The sequence below is a fragment of the Lepisosteus oculatus genome, chromosome 1, assembly GCF_040954835.1.
Source record: "Lepisosteus oculatus isolate fLepOcu1 chromosome 1, fLepOcu1.hap2, whole genome shotgun sequence".
In the NCBI taxonomy this organism is placed as follows: domain Eukaryota; kingdom Metazoa; phylum Chordata; class Actinopteri; order Semionotiformes; family Lepisosteidae; genus Lepisosteus; species Lepisosteus oculatus.
In genome coordinates this window covers 2,105,996-2,121,008 of record NC_090696.1, presented here as the reverse complement: position 1 = coordinate 2,121,008, position 15,013 = coordinate 2,105,996, and the positions used below count along the sequence as shown (strand labels likewise).

The 15,013-nt window shown below is 42.6% G+C and overlaps 1 protein-coding gene across 4 annotated transcripts in view; it reads right to left on the bottom strand.

Annotated features, from left to right (window-relative positions):
* The window catches only part of znf638 (zinc finger protein 638), a 58,389-nt gene that overhangs the window by 12,333 nt on the left and 31,043 nt on the right, over window positions 1–15,013 (bottom strand). For 3 of the 4 annotated variants that reach the window (XM_069190362.1, XM_069190818.1, XM_069190603.1), the window contains exons 2-14: window positions 10,288–11,830; window positions 8,068–8,129; window positions 6,418–6,456; window positions 5,373–5,776; window positions 4,657–4,994; window positions 4,281–4,433; window positions 3,628–3,738; window positions 3,354–3,397; window positions 2,995–3,050; window positions 2,120–2,172; window positions 1,885–2,004; window positions 808–939; window positions 197–238 (exon numbers count right to left, since the gene is read on the bottom strand). In XM_069190362.1, coding sequence (XP_069046463.1) covers window positions 197–238; window positions 808–939; window positions 1,885–2,004; window positions 2,120–2,172; window positions 2,995–3,050; window positions 3,354–3,397; window positions 3,628–3,738; window positions 4,281–4,433; window positions 4,657–4,994; window positions 5,373–5,776; window positions 6,418–6,456; window positions 8,068–8,129; window positions 10,288–11,830 — 3,097 coding nt within the window. The remainder of the gene's footprint in view (window positions 1–196; window positions 239–807; window positions 940–1,884; window positions 2,005–2,119; window positions 2,173–2,994; window positions 3,051–3,353; window positions 3,398–3,627; window positions 3,739–4,280; window positions 4,434–4,656; window positions 4,995–5,372; window positions 5,777–6,417; window positions 6,457–8,067; window positions 8,130–10,287; window positions 11,831–15,013) is intronic. The other variant, XM_069191090.1, reaches the window with a different exon arrangement.

The following is a 15,013-nucleotide window of genomic DNA, read 5'->3' as shown; positions in this document are numbered from 1 at the left end:
GTGCTCTTATATTTAAATTAATTAATTAAACTTAAAATGAGGGATTTTAAGGTTAAAGTCTCAAGCCAAACTAAATAGTTTTGGTAAACTGTGGGCCATCTGAACATGGTACTTTCTTATGCAGATTGCCATTAACTGCCCCGGCGCAGAGCAAGCAAGCGGATGGCCTCCACACTCAGTTTATGGCACTACTCACCGCAGATTTGTCCAGTCCAAGAACCTCTCGGAACTGCACCTCCTAAAACAAACATGAAGGTGAAGTTTTTAAAAAATGCCCACTATGTCTAGACCGCAGCTGCAAAAGTGGTACAATTCAAAACGCATTGCTGCACATAAAACAGACTTTACAGTATTGGGAAATAAAGGCTCCAGATCTTTCTTAATTAATGTACAACCTGGTTACATTCAATGTCATATTTAACTTTCAGGTTCAAATTGTGAATTTTGTTTCCTGACAACTTAAGTACTTTTTGGAATTTCAATCAGCAAACCCTTTTACAGAACATGTTCAACTTTAACAATTAAAACATATAAATAAAAACATATGGTGTATTGTATGCACAAATGCAAAGTAAATTCAGCTCATTAAGCACATTAAAGCCAGATATTTCCATGTCAACAGTGTTTTCTTTAAATGGCCAAAGTACAGATTAAAAAAAAATCCAGAAAAAACTTGCAATAGACTCACTGAACCTGACAGCAAACACAATGGTACTGATTCAAAGATAATTTAACCTTTTTCCTTTTTAACTTTCACAATGCTAACTCTCCAGCTCATACTGCAAGAGACAAGATGTGGCTCCTTACCGAACACTGCAGATCCACAGGTCTTTTTATCAGAGTAATGGTCAGCTCACTCTCCTTGATCTTCACAGGGGCGGACTTGTAAGTGTTGACCATAGCTTCCCCTGACTCCACATCTGGCAGCTCCATGAAAGCCTGAATTAGATTGTTCGAAAGAAGCATTGTGACCCCAAAACATAAATCCTTCCCTCATGTCAGTGCTAAGCACGAGTATACCACAGCTGCTCATTCATCAAACAAGATCTCAATATCTTGGTCATGGTCAATCTCAACGCATAATGCAAAATGTGCACGGAAACATAACATTTCATCGATGATAGGACTATACTTTTCCTTTTCTGATTCCTTGTTGAAAGAATGGACATTAAAGAATATTTACTTAGCTTGCCAGTTCATCATTTTGTTCTTTTTATTTCACTTTATATTGCCAATACCAGAAGAATGCAACACTTTCCAACACTTTACAGTTATGAATATAGCTAGCAAACTGAGTCAGGTTAGCCAACCAAAGTATACAAGGGTCCACTTTGAGTAAAACAGATCCCTAATCCTTCTGGGGGGATCTGAAAAGGCTGAGAATTGCGTGCACAGCACACACATTTTATCTTAAAATCAGTTGGATCTAGAAATATTAGTCTCTGGATGGTGATGCGAACTAACTGCAATGATGTCAGAACTCATATAAATATTTCATAATTTTTGCTTGAAAGCTACTACAGAAGCAACAATGAAATAAAAAGACTAGAAAAACTAATGTGTTTGAACACATGGCTCAGCAAAGTACTTCAACTATCACCACCAACATTTTCTTTAAGCATTACATTCCAATGTAGGAAAACTTGCTACATCGTGTTGCTGTGAGGGTGCAACATATGACAGACAAGAAGAGAGGCATTCTAAGATATTACTGTCCAAGCCCGTAGACACTGATCAGTGTAACCTTTTGCGGGCAGGAACTCTTGGAACCGACAGCCTGCTACTAGTGATTTCCTGATGTACGGTCTATTTGAAATAAACGTACTACATCAGGTTCACTGACAAAAGTTTGAGCTAGAAAAGGTCACACAGGGTAAACAATACCTTGCCATGTGAAGGTGATATAATAAGCTCTGAGGTAAACCCAAATGGTACAGCAAGCTTAGTGATTTCTTCTTCGGTGTAGTCACTTTCAGGAAGACCAGAGATCTGAATGACACATTTCTTCCCACCATCATGCAAATGAAGAAAAAGAAAGTTTGAATTTTTATGAAACATTTAAGGTACAAAATCACTCATTTATCAGAATTAGAAAGTTCATGTGTAACAAATTACTCACTTTTTTATCCTTTGCCTTCACAGGAGGGTTACCTGTACAGTAAATAAGAACATCTGAAAAACAGAAAACGATTGCAAACAAAATGTATTTACTGCACTGTGCAACTTCAGGTCCATAAATCTGTGACTTTACAGTTTCAGTATTTAGTAGCGTACATTGTACTTCAATCACCTTGGAAAAGTAACATGTGATGAAACATCTACACAGTCTGGCACTTATAAATACATATACTGTGTAAAAAGCAAAAATAATGTATTTCTGTACAAATCTGTAAATCCATTAGGCAAAATGTAAAAAAAAAACACTTTAAAGATAAAATTTAATTGTCCCCCGAGGGAAAGTTTTTTATCGACACCCAGCACTCCTGTACATTTAAATAGAATGCAAACAAAAAAAGAAGAAAAGAAAAACATTGCACATTATACTAGTACAAAAAATAAGAAAAACATTGTGCATCACTCTATTGCACTTGTACAGTATAACACATAATGTAACATTTATGACACAAAACATATTGCAGCCAAAAGGGTGGTAAGAGTCAAAATTGTGTTTATCCTTGACATTTGCGCTGACAGCTTTAATGAGTAGTGGAACAAATGAATGTTTGTATCTGTAAAGATGTGTGAAAAAACGCAGCAAAGCAAATCTAATACAACACAAAAGCGATGCTTTGCAGTTATTTCATATTTTGGAGCATTAAGATATAATACTGCAGGTTACAGGGGAGAAAATACCAGCCGACAGCATTTCTGCAACTATTTAAAATTCTGCTAGCTGTGGGCGGTGACGGAGTTTGTTTCTGCCTTACAGATTTTAGTGACATAGAATCTGGTGGACAAGACCTGAGCAGTACCAGGAGGAAGGGTGTAGTTTACCTGTTTTTTTAACAGCTGGAACTTTTGTTTGTGTGGAGGTTTTGGGCATTTCTTTCCTATGAAATAAGGAAAAAATAAATATTCAACAAACCTAAATGTTAATATGTACATTGCTAAAATATAAGGGAAATATCTCATGGGCATCCCAAACCATTTGCAATAAGGACCCTGTCATAACAATTCTCAACTTCTTTAGGCTAAACAGAAAAACGAAATGTTCCTAGTCATAAAACAGACAGCTCATCTTGGACACCTCTTATTTCACTGAACTTACTAATGTCTTACAAAAAACACCCATAAACTCATTTGGCTTTCTATTTCTGGCTAAGAAGACAAAACAAAAACAGGAAAATGCTCACTTTTTAGTGTTGGACAGCTTCTTTGTTTCCTTTACAACTGCCTCCTGCAAACAGAAAGATAACAAAATGTGACTTAAGCAGGCCTCCTTCACACAAGGGGCTAATTAGCTTTTAAGTAAAATACTCAAGTTACACACAGACTACAGAACAGAAAAGCAAATTTTATTCCTTTAGAATTAAAGTTGAATGGTAAACGGAGACGACCATGCAAAGAGAGGGAAGACGAGCATGTGTGTGAGGCAGAAGAACATCATCGAGAAGATTTCTGACGTACACTCTTCTCCAAGAAGATCCTGACCGATTTCCCTTGGATGAAAAAGGGTGCGCGCTTAATCGTCTCCATGAAGGCTTTGGCCTCCTCCTCCTTCTCCATCACCACAGTAGCCTGGAAAACGGGAGGGGGGGGGGAATGAATCGACTCCTCTTCTGCACATCAGACCCTGTTGGCAGTATATGAGCAGGACCAAAAACACAGCACTTCTCCAAGAAAATGTGCTTTTACCGAGCTCTTTGTATCCCAAAGAGGGATCACCAGGCAAAACAAACAAGATAATGGAAACAAGGATGGACACTGGAGATATTATTTAAATGGATGGATGAGATGTGGGAAATAAAGAATCTAAAATTGTCCAAGATACAAAAGAGGGGAATGTACCTAAAATAACCTTATTAAGCATATTAAGTTTTTTAAGTTCAGAATAACTGTCGAGACTTTTATAATTAATAAAAAATGCTATGGCCTGTAAGTCAGTAGTATTTTCCGTTTACCCAAGCTTCGGCAATCCTTGGCCATCTAATTATTCCGAAATGTGAGTGTTGTTGGAATTAATCTCCATTCATCTACAATTGAAAGGTCAGATTAAAATCTTATACTGGACTGCCTGGTACCCTACTTTCTCCAAAAGCTATTTGAATAGTTTTTCCTACCTGCTCGGAATCCTTCGAGACCACAGCTGAAGTGACTTTTCCATAGGGCTTCATCACTTCTAAAATGTCCGGCTGACTGACGCCAAAAGGCAAATCCTTGAGGCGAATGACTGTATTGGCAGGCAGAGCACTTTTCTTCTTGACTTTCACCATCTGCACAACAGGAAACCCACAGTAAAAGATGAAGCATCAGTCTGTTAAACAGTGCAAATACATACAACACCCACAGTTTCCTATTCTTAGCGCTCCCTGCAAATATGAAGGAATTGTATACACCCAGACAAGCAAAACTACACAAAAAACATTTGTGACTAAAATTGAATCATTAATTTAACACATGAAATCAGAAATTGTACATATGTCAGTGTGAACCTACTTTGGGAGTCACCTCCCCTTCCTTGTTAGAGGATGCTGCTGGTCCCTTTGATGAAGAAGAGCTGGATTTGCCTGCTGAAAAAGAGCTGGATTTGGCTACTGAAGGCCCGTGTTTTGCCAAGGAGCCGAATTTTGCCATAGATACTGAGCTGGATTTTCCTACGGCCTCACTCTTCTTGGCAGAGGGAGAGGAGAGGGTCTTGGAGCTCTTGATGCCAGCAACATTAGATCTGGAGGAGGAAGAGCTCACCACCTTCTTCTTGGCCAGCTCTGCTAGAATGGCTGGGGCCAGAGACTGCATCATAGCCTCCAGCGTTGTGTTCTCAGAGACAGACAATCCTGCAGGGAAGAAATAAACACCCACATACTTGTACACATGCTTGACCCATGTCTGAATTTAAACAGAAATATCAGGAAATACGAAATGGTAGTCTGCACCAACAGAACTCAAACAATAACAAAAGGAATGGACCAAACGGTAAAAGACAAGACAATAGTTTCTTAAATGTGTGATACTTTGAGATGGTTAAGTGGCAGAAGGTCAGTGGACATTGAGATGAACTGAAAACTGGTGGTCTACAGAGACAGCCACTTGACAGTGCGCTGACCCGTTTCGCTCCAAAGGCTTGTTTCTCCATCCCCTTTCAGAGCAGTACTGAGCACGCCAGGCTCCAGCAGGACCTGGCCCGGCGATGCCCGACGTCAGAGGAGGCTTACCGGTGGACTCGATGAGCTTCTTGGCCAGCCTCTCGCTGCTGGAGGACCGGTGCCGCCGGCGGGGGCTCAGCCGGCGCGGGCCGCGGGCGGGCGAGCGGCGCAAGTAGCGAGGGGACGGGGAGCGGCGGGGCGGGGGGCTGCGAGAGCGACGGCGGGGGTGCAGGGGGCTGAGCCGGGAGCCGCGGCGCGGGCTGCGGGGGCTGCGGGACCGGCTGCGCGTTCGGCTGCGCCGGTACCGGCGCGGGCTGCGCGACAGCGAGCGGGAGCGCGACCGCCGCCCCCGGCCCCTCGACCCCGAGCGCCCCCGGTACCGCCACGGGCTGAGGGAGCGGGACCATGACCGGCTGCTGGATCGGGTCCGGCGCTTCGCGCACCGGCGCTCGGGAGAGCCGCGGGACTCATTCCTGCAGGGGACACAGACGCCTGCAGTCAGAACCATACGACTGTGCTCAGCCTGCATGACAAGTCATTAGGGTCAAGAGCACATCAGTGCTAATTAGTAAATGTTAATTAGTTCATTAATGTGGACATTAAACCCTCAACACACACACTCTTTTTCCCCTCTGGAATCTGGAATCCACAATGGATTCAATTCAATTGGGTGTGGGTTTTTTTGTGACTGAAATGCAATGGTTTAATAATAATTTAATATTTTTCTACGGCAATCGGCGAATACTGTTCTAAATCTCCTGCAGCTGTTCGATAGCCCAGGAAGAGGCAATAAAGCAAGTGTGGTAAATAATTCTTCTAACCCCACCAGCACCCACATCATTCTGACTATAACAAGTTCTCAGGGTACCACCCTGCTGCGTTCGGAATTTACAGTTCTAAATTTTCCCTCTAAAAACCATGAATCCTCTTTTGGAGTGCTGTACTCTTTCACGTTGCTACTCTCCTTCAGTGAACAGTATCAAAAAGCAGCCCTTACAATACAGGCTGGTAGTGCATCCTCTTACAATTTCCAGGAAAGGCTTAGCTGCCCCACAGGAGACAAACGGCAACATAAAAACTTGGTTACTGATAATTGGACTAGCAGGACACTTGCCTCAGATTGGAAATGGCCTCCGGGTTCCAGTCGGGGTACCTGAAAAGGGAAAAACAACTTATTAAAAATATACTTTATATTGCAAACAAAAAAAATGGTTACCAAAAAAGGCACGTTCTGCCCTTAAAATACAAACTAAATGACTTCTCACAAAACAGCAAAACATTACATGCACCAGTAGCAGTAAATTACTAATGTGTATGTACAGTTTTGATGTTCAACAGCTTTGATGTTCAAACAGATTTTTTCTGGGTGAAAAGCTAAATGTCAGCAGGAACTGCTTATGTATTTATCCCAAGTCGATATCGATCACAGACGCACAGAAATGGTCAAGTCTTGCCACAAACTTTCTACCCGATGCAGGTCAGTACTCTGACTGTGACACTGAAGAACATTCGCTTTCTTCTCTTTAAACCTCTTCATGTACATTTTGGAATGGCCTATCAGTCATAGTTATGCTAAAAGGTGAATTTTTATCCCAGCTTTAGGTCTGAAGCAGGGTTTTCCTCCATTTCCCCTTAAATTTGGCTAACTGCCCAGTCTCTGCTGATGAGAAGTAGCACAATGACTATGTTACCAGCACCATGCTTGATAGTAACAATGTCAACTAAGCTGAATCGGGTTGACTATCGGGTGTGTATTTATACCAGAATTTCATGGTCTCATTTGACCATACATTCTTTCGCCATGTTTGCAGTATCGCTTAAATACTTCATTACCAACTCCTGAAAAGGGTTTGCTCTCACTTGGTAGAGTGAACTCGATATTGCCACTCAGGTGTCCGGGAGTCTTCTCCCTTCCCAGCCACTGAACTTTGTGGCTCTTTCAAAGCTGCCACTGGCCTTACAGTGGTGTCCCGCCCATTTCCTGCCTACTCTGCTGGTCAGTCTGGGTGGTACGATATACCTTCCACTTATCATTATCACCTTTCACCATGACTAAAGGGATAGGCTGAGTGTTTTTGAAAGGCTTTTATATTCTCCTCCTGATCTGTGCCGTTCTACAAATTTGTCCCCAAGCTCTTCTGAAAGTTCCATTTCTTCGTGGTTAACCATGCTCAAAATTCACTACGTAATTGAAGAACGTTACAATGACAGGTGTATTTGTTCTAAAATCATAAATTGTGTTCCTTGTCAAAAGTAGTTTTATGCACCTGAACAAAGTTTGCCATAGAACATTTTTTTTTTTGCAGCTTTTGCCGACTTTTCACTCACAAAAATGTAGTTTGAGCATTCACGTTTGATAAAAAATATTCACTTTAAAAACTGTTTACATCATTTATATTTCAATGAAATGGGACATAATTGGAAGGGGAGGAATTATTTTGCAAGGCAGTGCACACTTACAAGACAGAAACAGTTTGCTAATGATTAATCAAATCCTGGCTCAAATTAGAACTGCAGAGTCCACAGGAAACAACAAATAACTGTAGACTGTAACAGTGAAGAGACAGAACACAAAAGGTTTTAAAGCATTCATGTGCTATTATTTGGTGTAAAGCAGGAAAGAAAATCTGTTTTTTCTGTGACACTCACTGTGACACTCACCCTTAGGCAATTATTGTCTGTATGGTTATGGAAATGCAACTTTGGCTCAAATTACAAGGTAGAACTCACCAAAACTTAGCACATAGAAGTTTGATATACTTACTGTTTGCGCAAGTGTCTGCAGCTGTCAATATGAAGGCTGTTGTTCTGGTGCTCAATCCAATCCTGTGAACCAAGAACATGTGGACACATGATGTTACTCGCCAGGGTCAGCTGGACCAACGCACCAGGATCAGATCATTTGCACTTGTACTTCAAAGGAAGGAGATAATCCTCAACATTTTAATACCTCGATTTCTAATATCTCTTGAAACACTTGATTCAGTGAACATTAAAGTCAACTTTTAAAAAAGAAACATGCTGCTAACACACATACACACTGACAAACCAACAAAACGACAAAAAATAATTTGCAATGTAGCTTTACAGACTTTTAACATATTCTAGGAAATGCTATGGTGTTTATACCCATCATGCACTGTAATGAAATACCTTGCACCTTTGTCTGAGGGCTGCTTCAAAGCATAAACAGCTGTCCATTAAATTCTGCAATATGTTTGACATTCAATCTAATAACTCTGGCAGTTCTACAGGAGCAGAAACCACTTTGAAAAAGGCATCTTACCATTCAATGTTAAAAAAAGCCCCATACATAAGGTACACAAAACATAACAGGAAACGATTCCTTCATATGGGACATATGACACCGCTCCTGCTCAGATTACATCATATTTTATCCAGGGAGCATTCCTGATTCCTATTCAAACAGCCAATTTCAATTCTTACTACAGATTTTCTGATAGTTGTAGGGGAAAACAATCTGCAGTTACTTTCTTCCATACTTTCATTTTTCAAAATACTGCAAACAAAATACACAACACATATTAGGAAATCCCAGAATTCATCATAAAAAACTGCTCACTGTTTTCTGAAAAACAGGGAGACCACAAGATTTCTTTAACTCAAAGGGGCACAGATAATGTCAATCTTCAATTCTCATCCAAGTGTCCAGCTAATGTTTCATTAGAGATGTATGACTTTGTCATGTTGTCAACAACAAAACTTTTTAATCTGTCACATCAACACATTCTTGAGTTTTGTTTCTTAAAAATAAACATTGGACAGCAGTGAATTTACTGGCAACTGTTTGGAATTTTTTTTGCAAAGAGTCTGCAAAAAAAAAAGGTGTGCTTTTCCTTTAGTCATCAGGATCCTCCATTTTACTACTATGTATTTTTTCGCTTTCTTCCTCTACAAGCAGTTTTTTCATCCATTCATCATCTGGTCCTCAGAGAGAGAACCTGCACTGCCTGCAGTGCTCTTCTTTAGCCAGCAAACGCCAGGGACCTGACAGCAATATAGGCAGTGCACAGCTCCCAGAGTTACAAGGATCTCAGGGTGTTTTCCCCCTAAATTATAGAGAACGGGGGGTTTTGATTACACTTTGTGCAGGACCTGTGTTCACGTAAAAAAAGTTGAAATAATTCAGCGTGAACACACGATTCCTGCTACCAAAATCATCGAGAACCAAGTCCAATTCTTTTCATGACTGCCGGTCCACATCTTCCTTCTTCCTTGTCTGGACTCCCTGGCGAGAAGACGACCTCCAGCTTCAGTTTTCTCCAGCGCTCATATCCAGAACACACAAGCTGGCAGGCCTGCACAGCTTATGGAGCTCTGTCACGACTGCTTTTTATTTGTTGGGACAACCGTAAGAAAAATGTCAATAATTATCTAGGCTATGACAACTCTGAACCTGCTTGCATACATCAGAGTTTAAAACATGTTTCCAAATCTCATGTAACAATTTCTGCAGAATTTGTAGACAGCAGGTTGTCCTTTAGCTTCTCTTCCGATATGCTGTTCTTCTTTCTTCCCAAGCGGACATCTGAAAGTTACTTGCTTGCAGCTTTCAAAACCACAGGAATCTACAGAAAACTTTTTTCCTGGGATAATGCTTTACTGGTTCTTTGATAATTTTTCCATTTAAAAAATCAATTGAATCGCAATAACGTAATTACACCTTTTTGTTTTTTTAGGTCTTTATTAGTATACACTGAGCTGCTACTGAACGCTTGATCTAAACGTGTCAATACCCAGCTCGGGGGTGCGGGGGGGGACTAATTTTACCACTGAAAGTTCCAGCATCGCATGTCAATTAACATACAGAGGAGACTCACAAATGCTCAATCTAACAACACTGACTTTCCCCCATAGAGAGAAACAAAGTTCAACTTCCTAATTTGAAAACGCCATACAATGTCAGTGTCATTGACAACTAAACAGGGAAACAAAGCTAAAACAAAGGAAAGCAGACACTCACCTTCATCACCATACATTCTACGTTACACAGAGAACAAGTATGGGGAAAGATTCTCGGGGAGGCAGCGTAGTAATCATTCATCATGGTTGGAGTAGGCAGTCTCTTGGCAGCTGAAGAGTCACTCAGGGGGAAGGGTGGGGCCCAGGCCGTTTTCTGCGCGAGGTAACCCGGCTTCACCACTCCACTGCCTTCCACCAGGCCGATGGGATTGCTTCTGGACATGCTGGAAGAAGGAGTGGCCATGCCGGGCGCCGCTGGCTTTTGTGAGGCAGGGTCTCTCGCTCTCCTCGATTGCTCCACTTCACCGCCGGGCTGTTTCTTACTCGCGTCCATCGGCAGCTTCTTAGGCAGAGGCAGACCGCGACCCTTCCCGCTCGAGAAAGAAGAGCTTGACCCCTCCATCGGAAATTTCGAGGATGCTCCAGAGGAAGCAAAATCTGCCTTCGCCATTTCTTTAGCCAAGTGCTCCCGTTTGAAGCCGTCCCGGCCGCCCTCGGAGTAGCCGAACTTGCTCGAGTGTCCATAGTCAATGACCTTGCTCTGGCGAGGCTCGCTGCCTAGGCGCTCTTGGGTACCAGATCTAGCTTGTGACTGCTCGACCTCAGGAAAATTTATCTTCGACTTCCTGACCCTGATGTCCCGTAAAATGAATGGCAGATTGTCTGGAGTAAGCTGTTCATCCGGGTAGTGGCTCAGCAATTCCAGGTCCTCGTTTGACAGCCCAAAACTGGCCAGGATGCTCGTAGCACTCTCTGTGGTGTACCTGTGTTGCTGTCTCTCTCCGGGAATCAGTACTGGCTGGTTCTCCGAACCTCCTCTCTCTCCTTGCATCCTCTCAGGTGGACCTCCAAACCCAGAGGATGGGAAAACCTTAGTAGACGGAGCTGGCTGCGTCAGCATCTGCGATGAAAAGAGCTTTGTTTGCGAATTCTGATAGACGGACCAGTCTGGGCCTTGGTCGTCTGCTCTGTTAGCCACACTCTGCCCAACAAAGCCCGGCCCTGCTGGCAAGATATCTTCTCTTGTCTTCTTCCGCAGGCGGGGATCCATTTTCTGCTGCTGCAGCATTTGGTTAAGCATTCGGACCTCCTCTCTGGCCCCACGGATGTGCATGTCTATAGAGGATTCCAAGTCCTGAGACACTGGTGCGTTGCGCTGGGGCAACTGGAAACCCATCTGCTGAGGCATCATCTGGGACATCATTCCTGTGGCCCCCATACCCTGAGGTCCAACGCACCCACCACTCATGTCCATCCCAGGGGGGTTGCTCATGCCAAACTGGGTGGAAACCAAGGGTCTCTGGCTAGGGAAGGGGCCTCTGGGATTGTACATTGGGTGAGACATGGTGACCTTCAGCAGGTTGAGCAGTGACAAGGCAGGAGAAGTGTGGTTACCAGAGGTGACCGCGTTCAACTGGTGCAAGGCCAGCTGTGTCTTAAGCTGGGCCAGCTGCAAAGATGGGGGGCCCAACAGTAGTGGGCTCCCAATGCCAAAGTTCAAGGAATTCGCAACAGGCACACAACTTTCCAAGAACAACGCAAAGCTGAAAGTTAAAAAACAAACAGGATTATTGAATTTCCCCTCCTCTCATCTCCCAGCTATCACAGGCGCTCCGATTCGAGTCAGGATTCACTTACAAAAAAAAAAGAATAATTTCTGCTTTTAATTGGAGAACAACAACAAAAAAAAAAAGACAGGTGACATTGCCCTTGTTGGAAAAGAAAAAAAAAAGTATTTCATAGACACAGCTTATGTAGCCAAAACGACCAAAATCGTGAATGTATCTGAAGTCCAGAGAAATGTTAGCAATGCTTAATAAGCAACCTAATTCACAGGACTCTTAGCTTCCCGTGCAGAAAAAGCACTAAGAAAGACATCTTATACTAAAGGGCATTTACAAAAACGATATAGGCCACTTCATAAGCCTTTTTCAATTTGCCACAACTATACTGAAACCAAAGGAGTAGAGAGACTAGCTTGCTCATGTCAGACTCTGTATTCCTTAGTGCTGTCTTCTGTTTGTAGGCCAGCATGTTGTTTTTGAAACACTGCGAGTTCATAAAACTCAGTACCTTCCAGCTTATACTTCCAATTCCACTGCTGCTGTGACTAGGGCCTGGCTCTGCACCCAGCCAGGGAAAAAAAACTATTTCAGAGCTTTTTCCAAGCATGGCTGAAGTGAGGAGATCTTGTGGAAAAATGACAAGGGTTGATAGGATACAGTACTGTGGTACTTTTTATAGAAACCTGCAGGAGAACTACTTTCAGATAAACTGCCTCAGGATGCAAAGTTATTGGAATTATTCTCATTAATATTTTGGCATGTGGCTACAAAGATCATTCTCACAGCTCCTGCAACATGAACAGTTTGTAAAAGTTACACATTAACTCTGAACAGAATATTCCAATTTTTACATTGCTAGTTAATATTAAATGACTACGGTGAATATTAATCAAAAGAAAGTAGATTTTACCATGCAAGAAAACACATTTATAATCCCATTTTGTCCTAAAGAGTAGTAGTGACTATGGAATCACTCCTCAAAAAACATACAGTGCCTTCAGAAAGTATTCAGACCCCTCCACTTTCTCCAAACTTTGTGTTGTACACTTATTTCAAAATGGATTGAATTGATTCTTTTTTGCCATATTGTGTCGACTCACAATATCCCATAATGACAAAGTGAAAACACGTTTTTAGGAATGTTTGCAAATGTATAAAAAATAAAAAACTGAGATCTCTCATTTACATAAGTATTCAGAACCTTCATTATGACACTCCACATTGAGCTCAGATGCATCCTATTTCTTTTGATCATCTTTGAGATGTCTCTACAACACGACCGTAGTCCACTTGTGGAAAATTCACATTGGACAGGATTTAGAAAGGCACACACCTGTCTTTATAAGGTCCTACAGCTCACAGTCCATGGCAGAGCAAAAACCAAGCCATGAAGTCCAAGGAACTCTCTGTAGACCTCCGAGATTGTGTCAATTAGGCATGCACCGATATGGAATTTCTGGGCTGATAACGATTACCAATAATTAACAGTTTGTTGTGGCCTATACAGATACCAATAACCGATAATTTTACTTTTCTGCATTCTAAAACGACTTACGCCTTAAGTCCATATGTCAGTTGAACAGAGCCGGCAAGGCAACATCAGAAGAGCAGCGGTGGCTTGGGAGAGTATAACGGGGCTCCAAAAGCTCAATTAGTTGATTGAATCCTCGATCCTCCAGTCGAGAAGGGCTGGTCATCAAGTGCCGTGAACTCCACGATTGTGTCTGTGACTGCTCTAGCCCTCGGACTGTCCTTGGCAAATTTTCTGCAATGTTCACATGCCTGTTGGATAGGCATCGCTGCACTTAATACTGTTTTGGCTTTCTCACTAATGCCTCATATTCTTTAAATAAATCACTGGAATGACGAGTTTTCAATTAGACTAATTCGATCAGTGGTATTGAAGCTCTTTACTTTGTTTCCTCCTCGCCATACTTCGGCTGAACATTTGTTGCACATTGCGATTCTGTTGTCCTCTGTTGAAATGGTGAGGAAGTTTCACACCGCCGACACTTTCACTCTGCAGAAGCTGTTCTGGACCCAGTCTGGTGCGTCAGCGCGCGCATAAAACACATGCTGCGCGAACAGAAACAGGGCGCCGCCTTATTAGCTGTAATTATTGGCTGTAATTCCAATATAAGACAGATAATTAAATTTTCCTATTTATCGGAGAAGAATATATCGGCCTCCGATACATCATTCACCCCCTGGTGCCAATGCATAGATCTGGAAAAGGGTATAAAAAAATTGGCAAGGCATTGAAGGTTCCCAGGAGCACAGTGGCCTCCATCATTGTCAAATGGAAGAAGTCTGGAACCACCACAACACTTCCTAGAGCTGGCCGTCCAGCTAAATTGGGTATACGGGCAAGAGGCCCTTGGTCAGGGAGATGACCAAGAACCCAATGGCCACTCTAACAGAGCTTCAGAGTTCCTGTGTAAAGATTGGAACCTGCTGGAAGGACAACCATCTCTGAGCCCTCCATCAGTCAGGTCTCTGTGGTAGAGTGGCTAGACGGAAGCCGCTCCTGAGTAAAAGGCATATGACAGCCCGCCTGGAGTTTGCCAAACGGCACCTAAAGGACTCTGAGAGCGTGAGGACAAAGATTCTCTGGTCTGATGAGACACAAATTGAACTCTTTGGCCTGAATGCCAAATGCCATGTCTAGCGGAAACCAGGTCGCACACATCACCAGGCTCATACCATCCCTATCGGTTGCAGCATCATGCTGTGTGGATCCTTCTCAGCGGCAGGGACTGGGAAACTGGTCAGGATTGAGGGAAAGACCCAAATACAGAGTGGTCCTTGTAGAACACCTGTTCCAGAGCACACACAACCTTAGACTAGGGCAAAGATTAATCTTTTAGCATGACAATAATCTGAAGCACACAGTCAAGATAATGCTGAAGTGGCTTTGGAACAAGTATCTGAATGTCCTTGAGTGGCCCAGCCAAAACCCGGACTTGAACCCCATCCAAAATCTGTGGAGAGACCTGAAGATTGCAGTTCACCACTGCTCCCCATCCAACCTGACAGAGCTTCAGAAGATCTGCAAGGAAGGATGGGAGAAACTGCCCAAATCCAGGTGTGCACAGCTGGTAGAAGCATACCCAAGAAGACTCGCAGCTGTAATCGCTGCTAAAGGTAGCCCTACAAAGTACT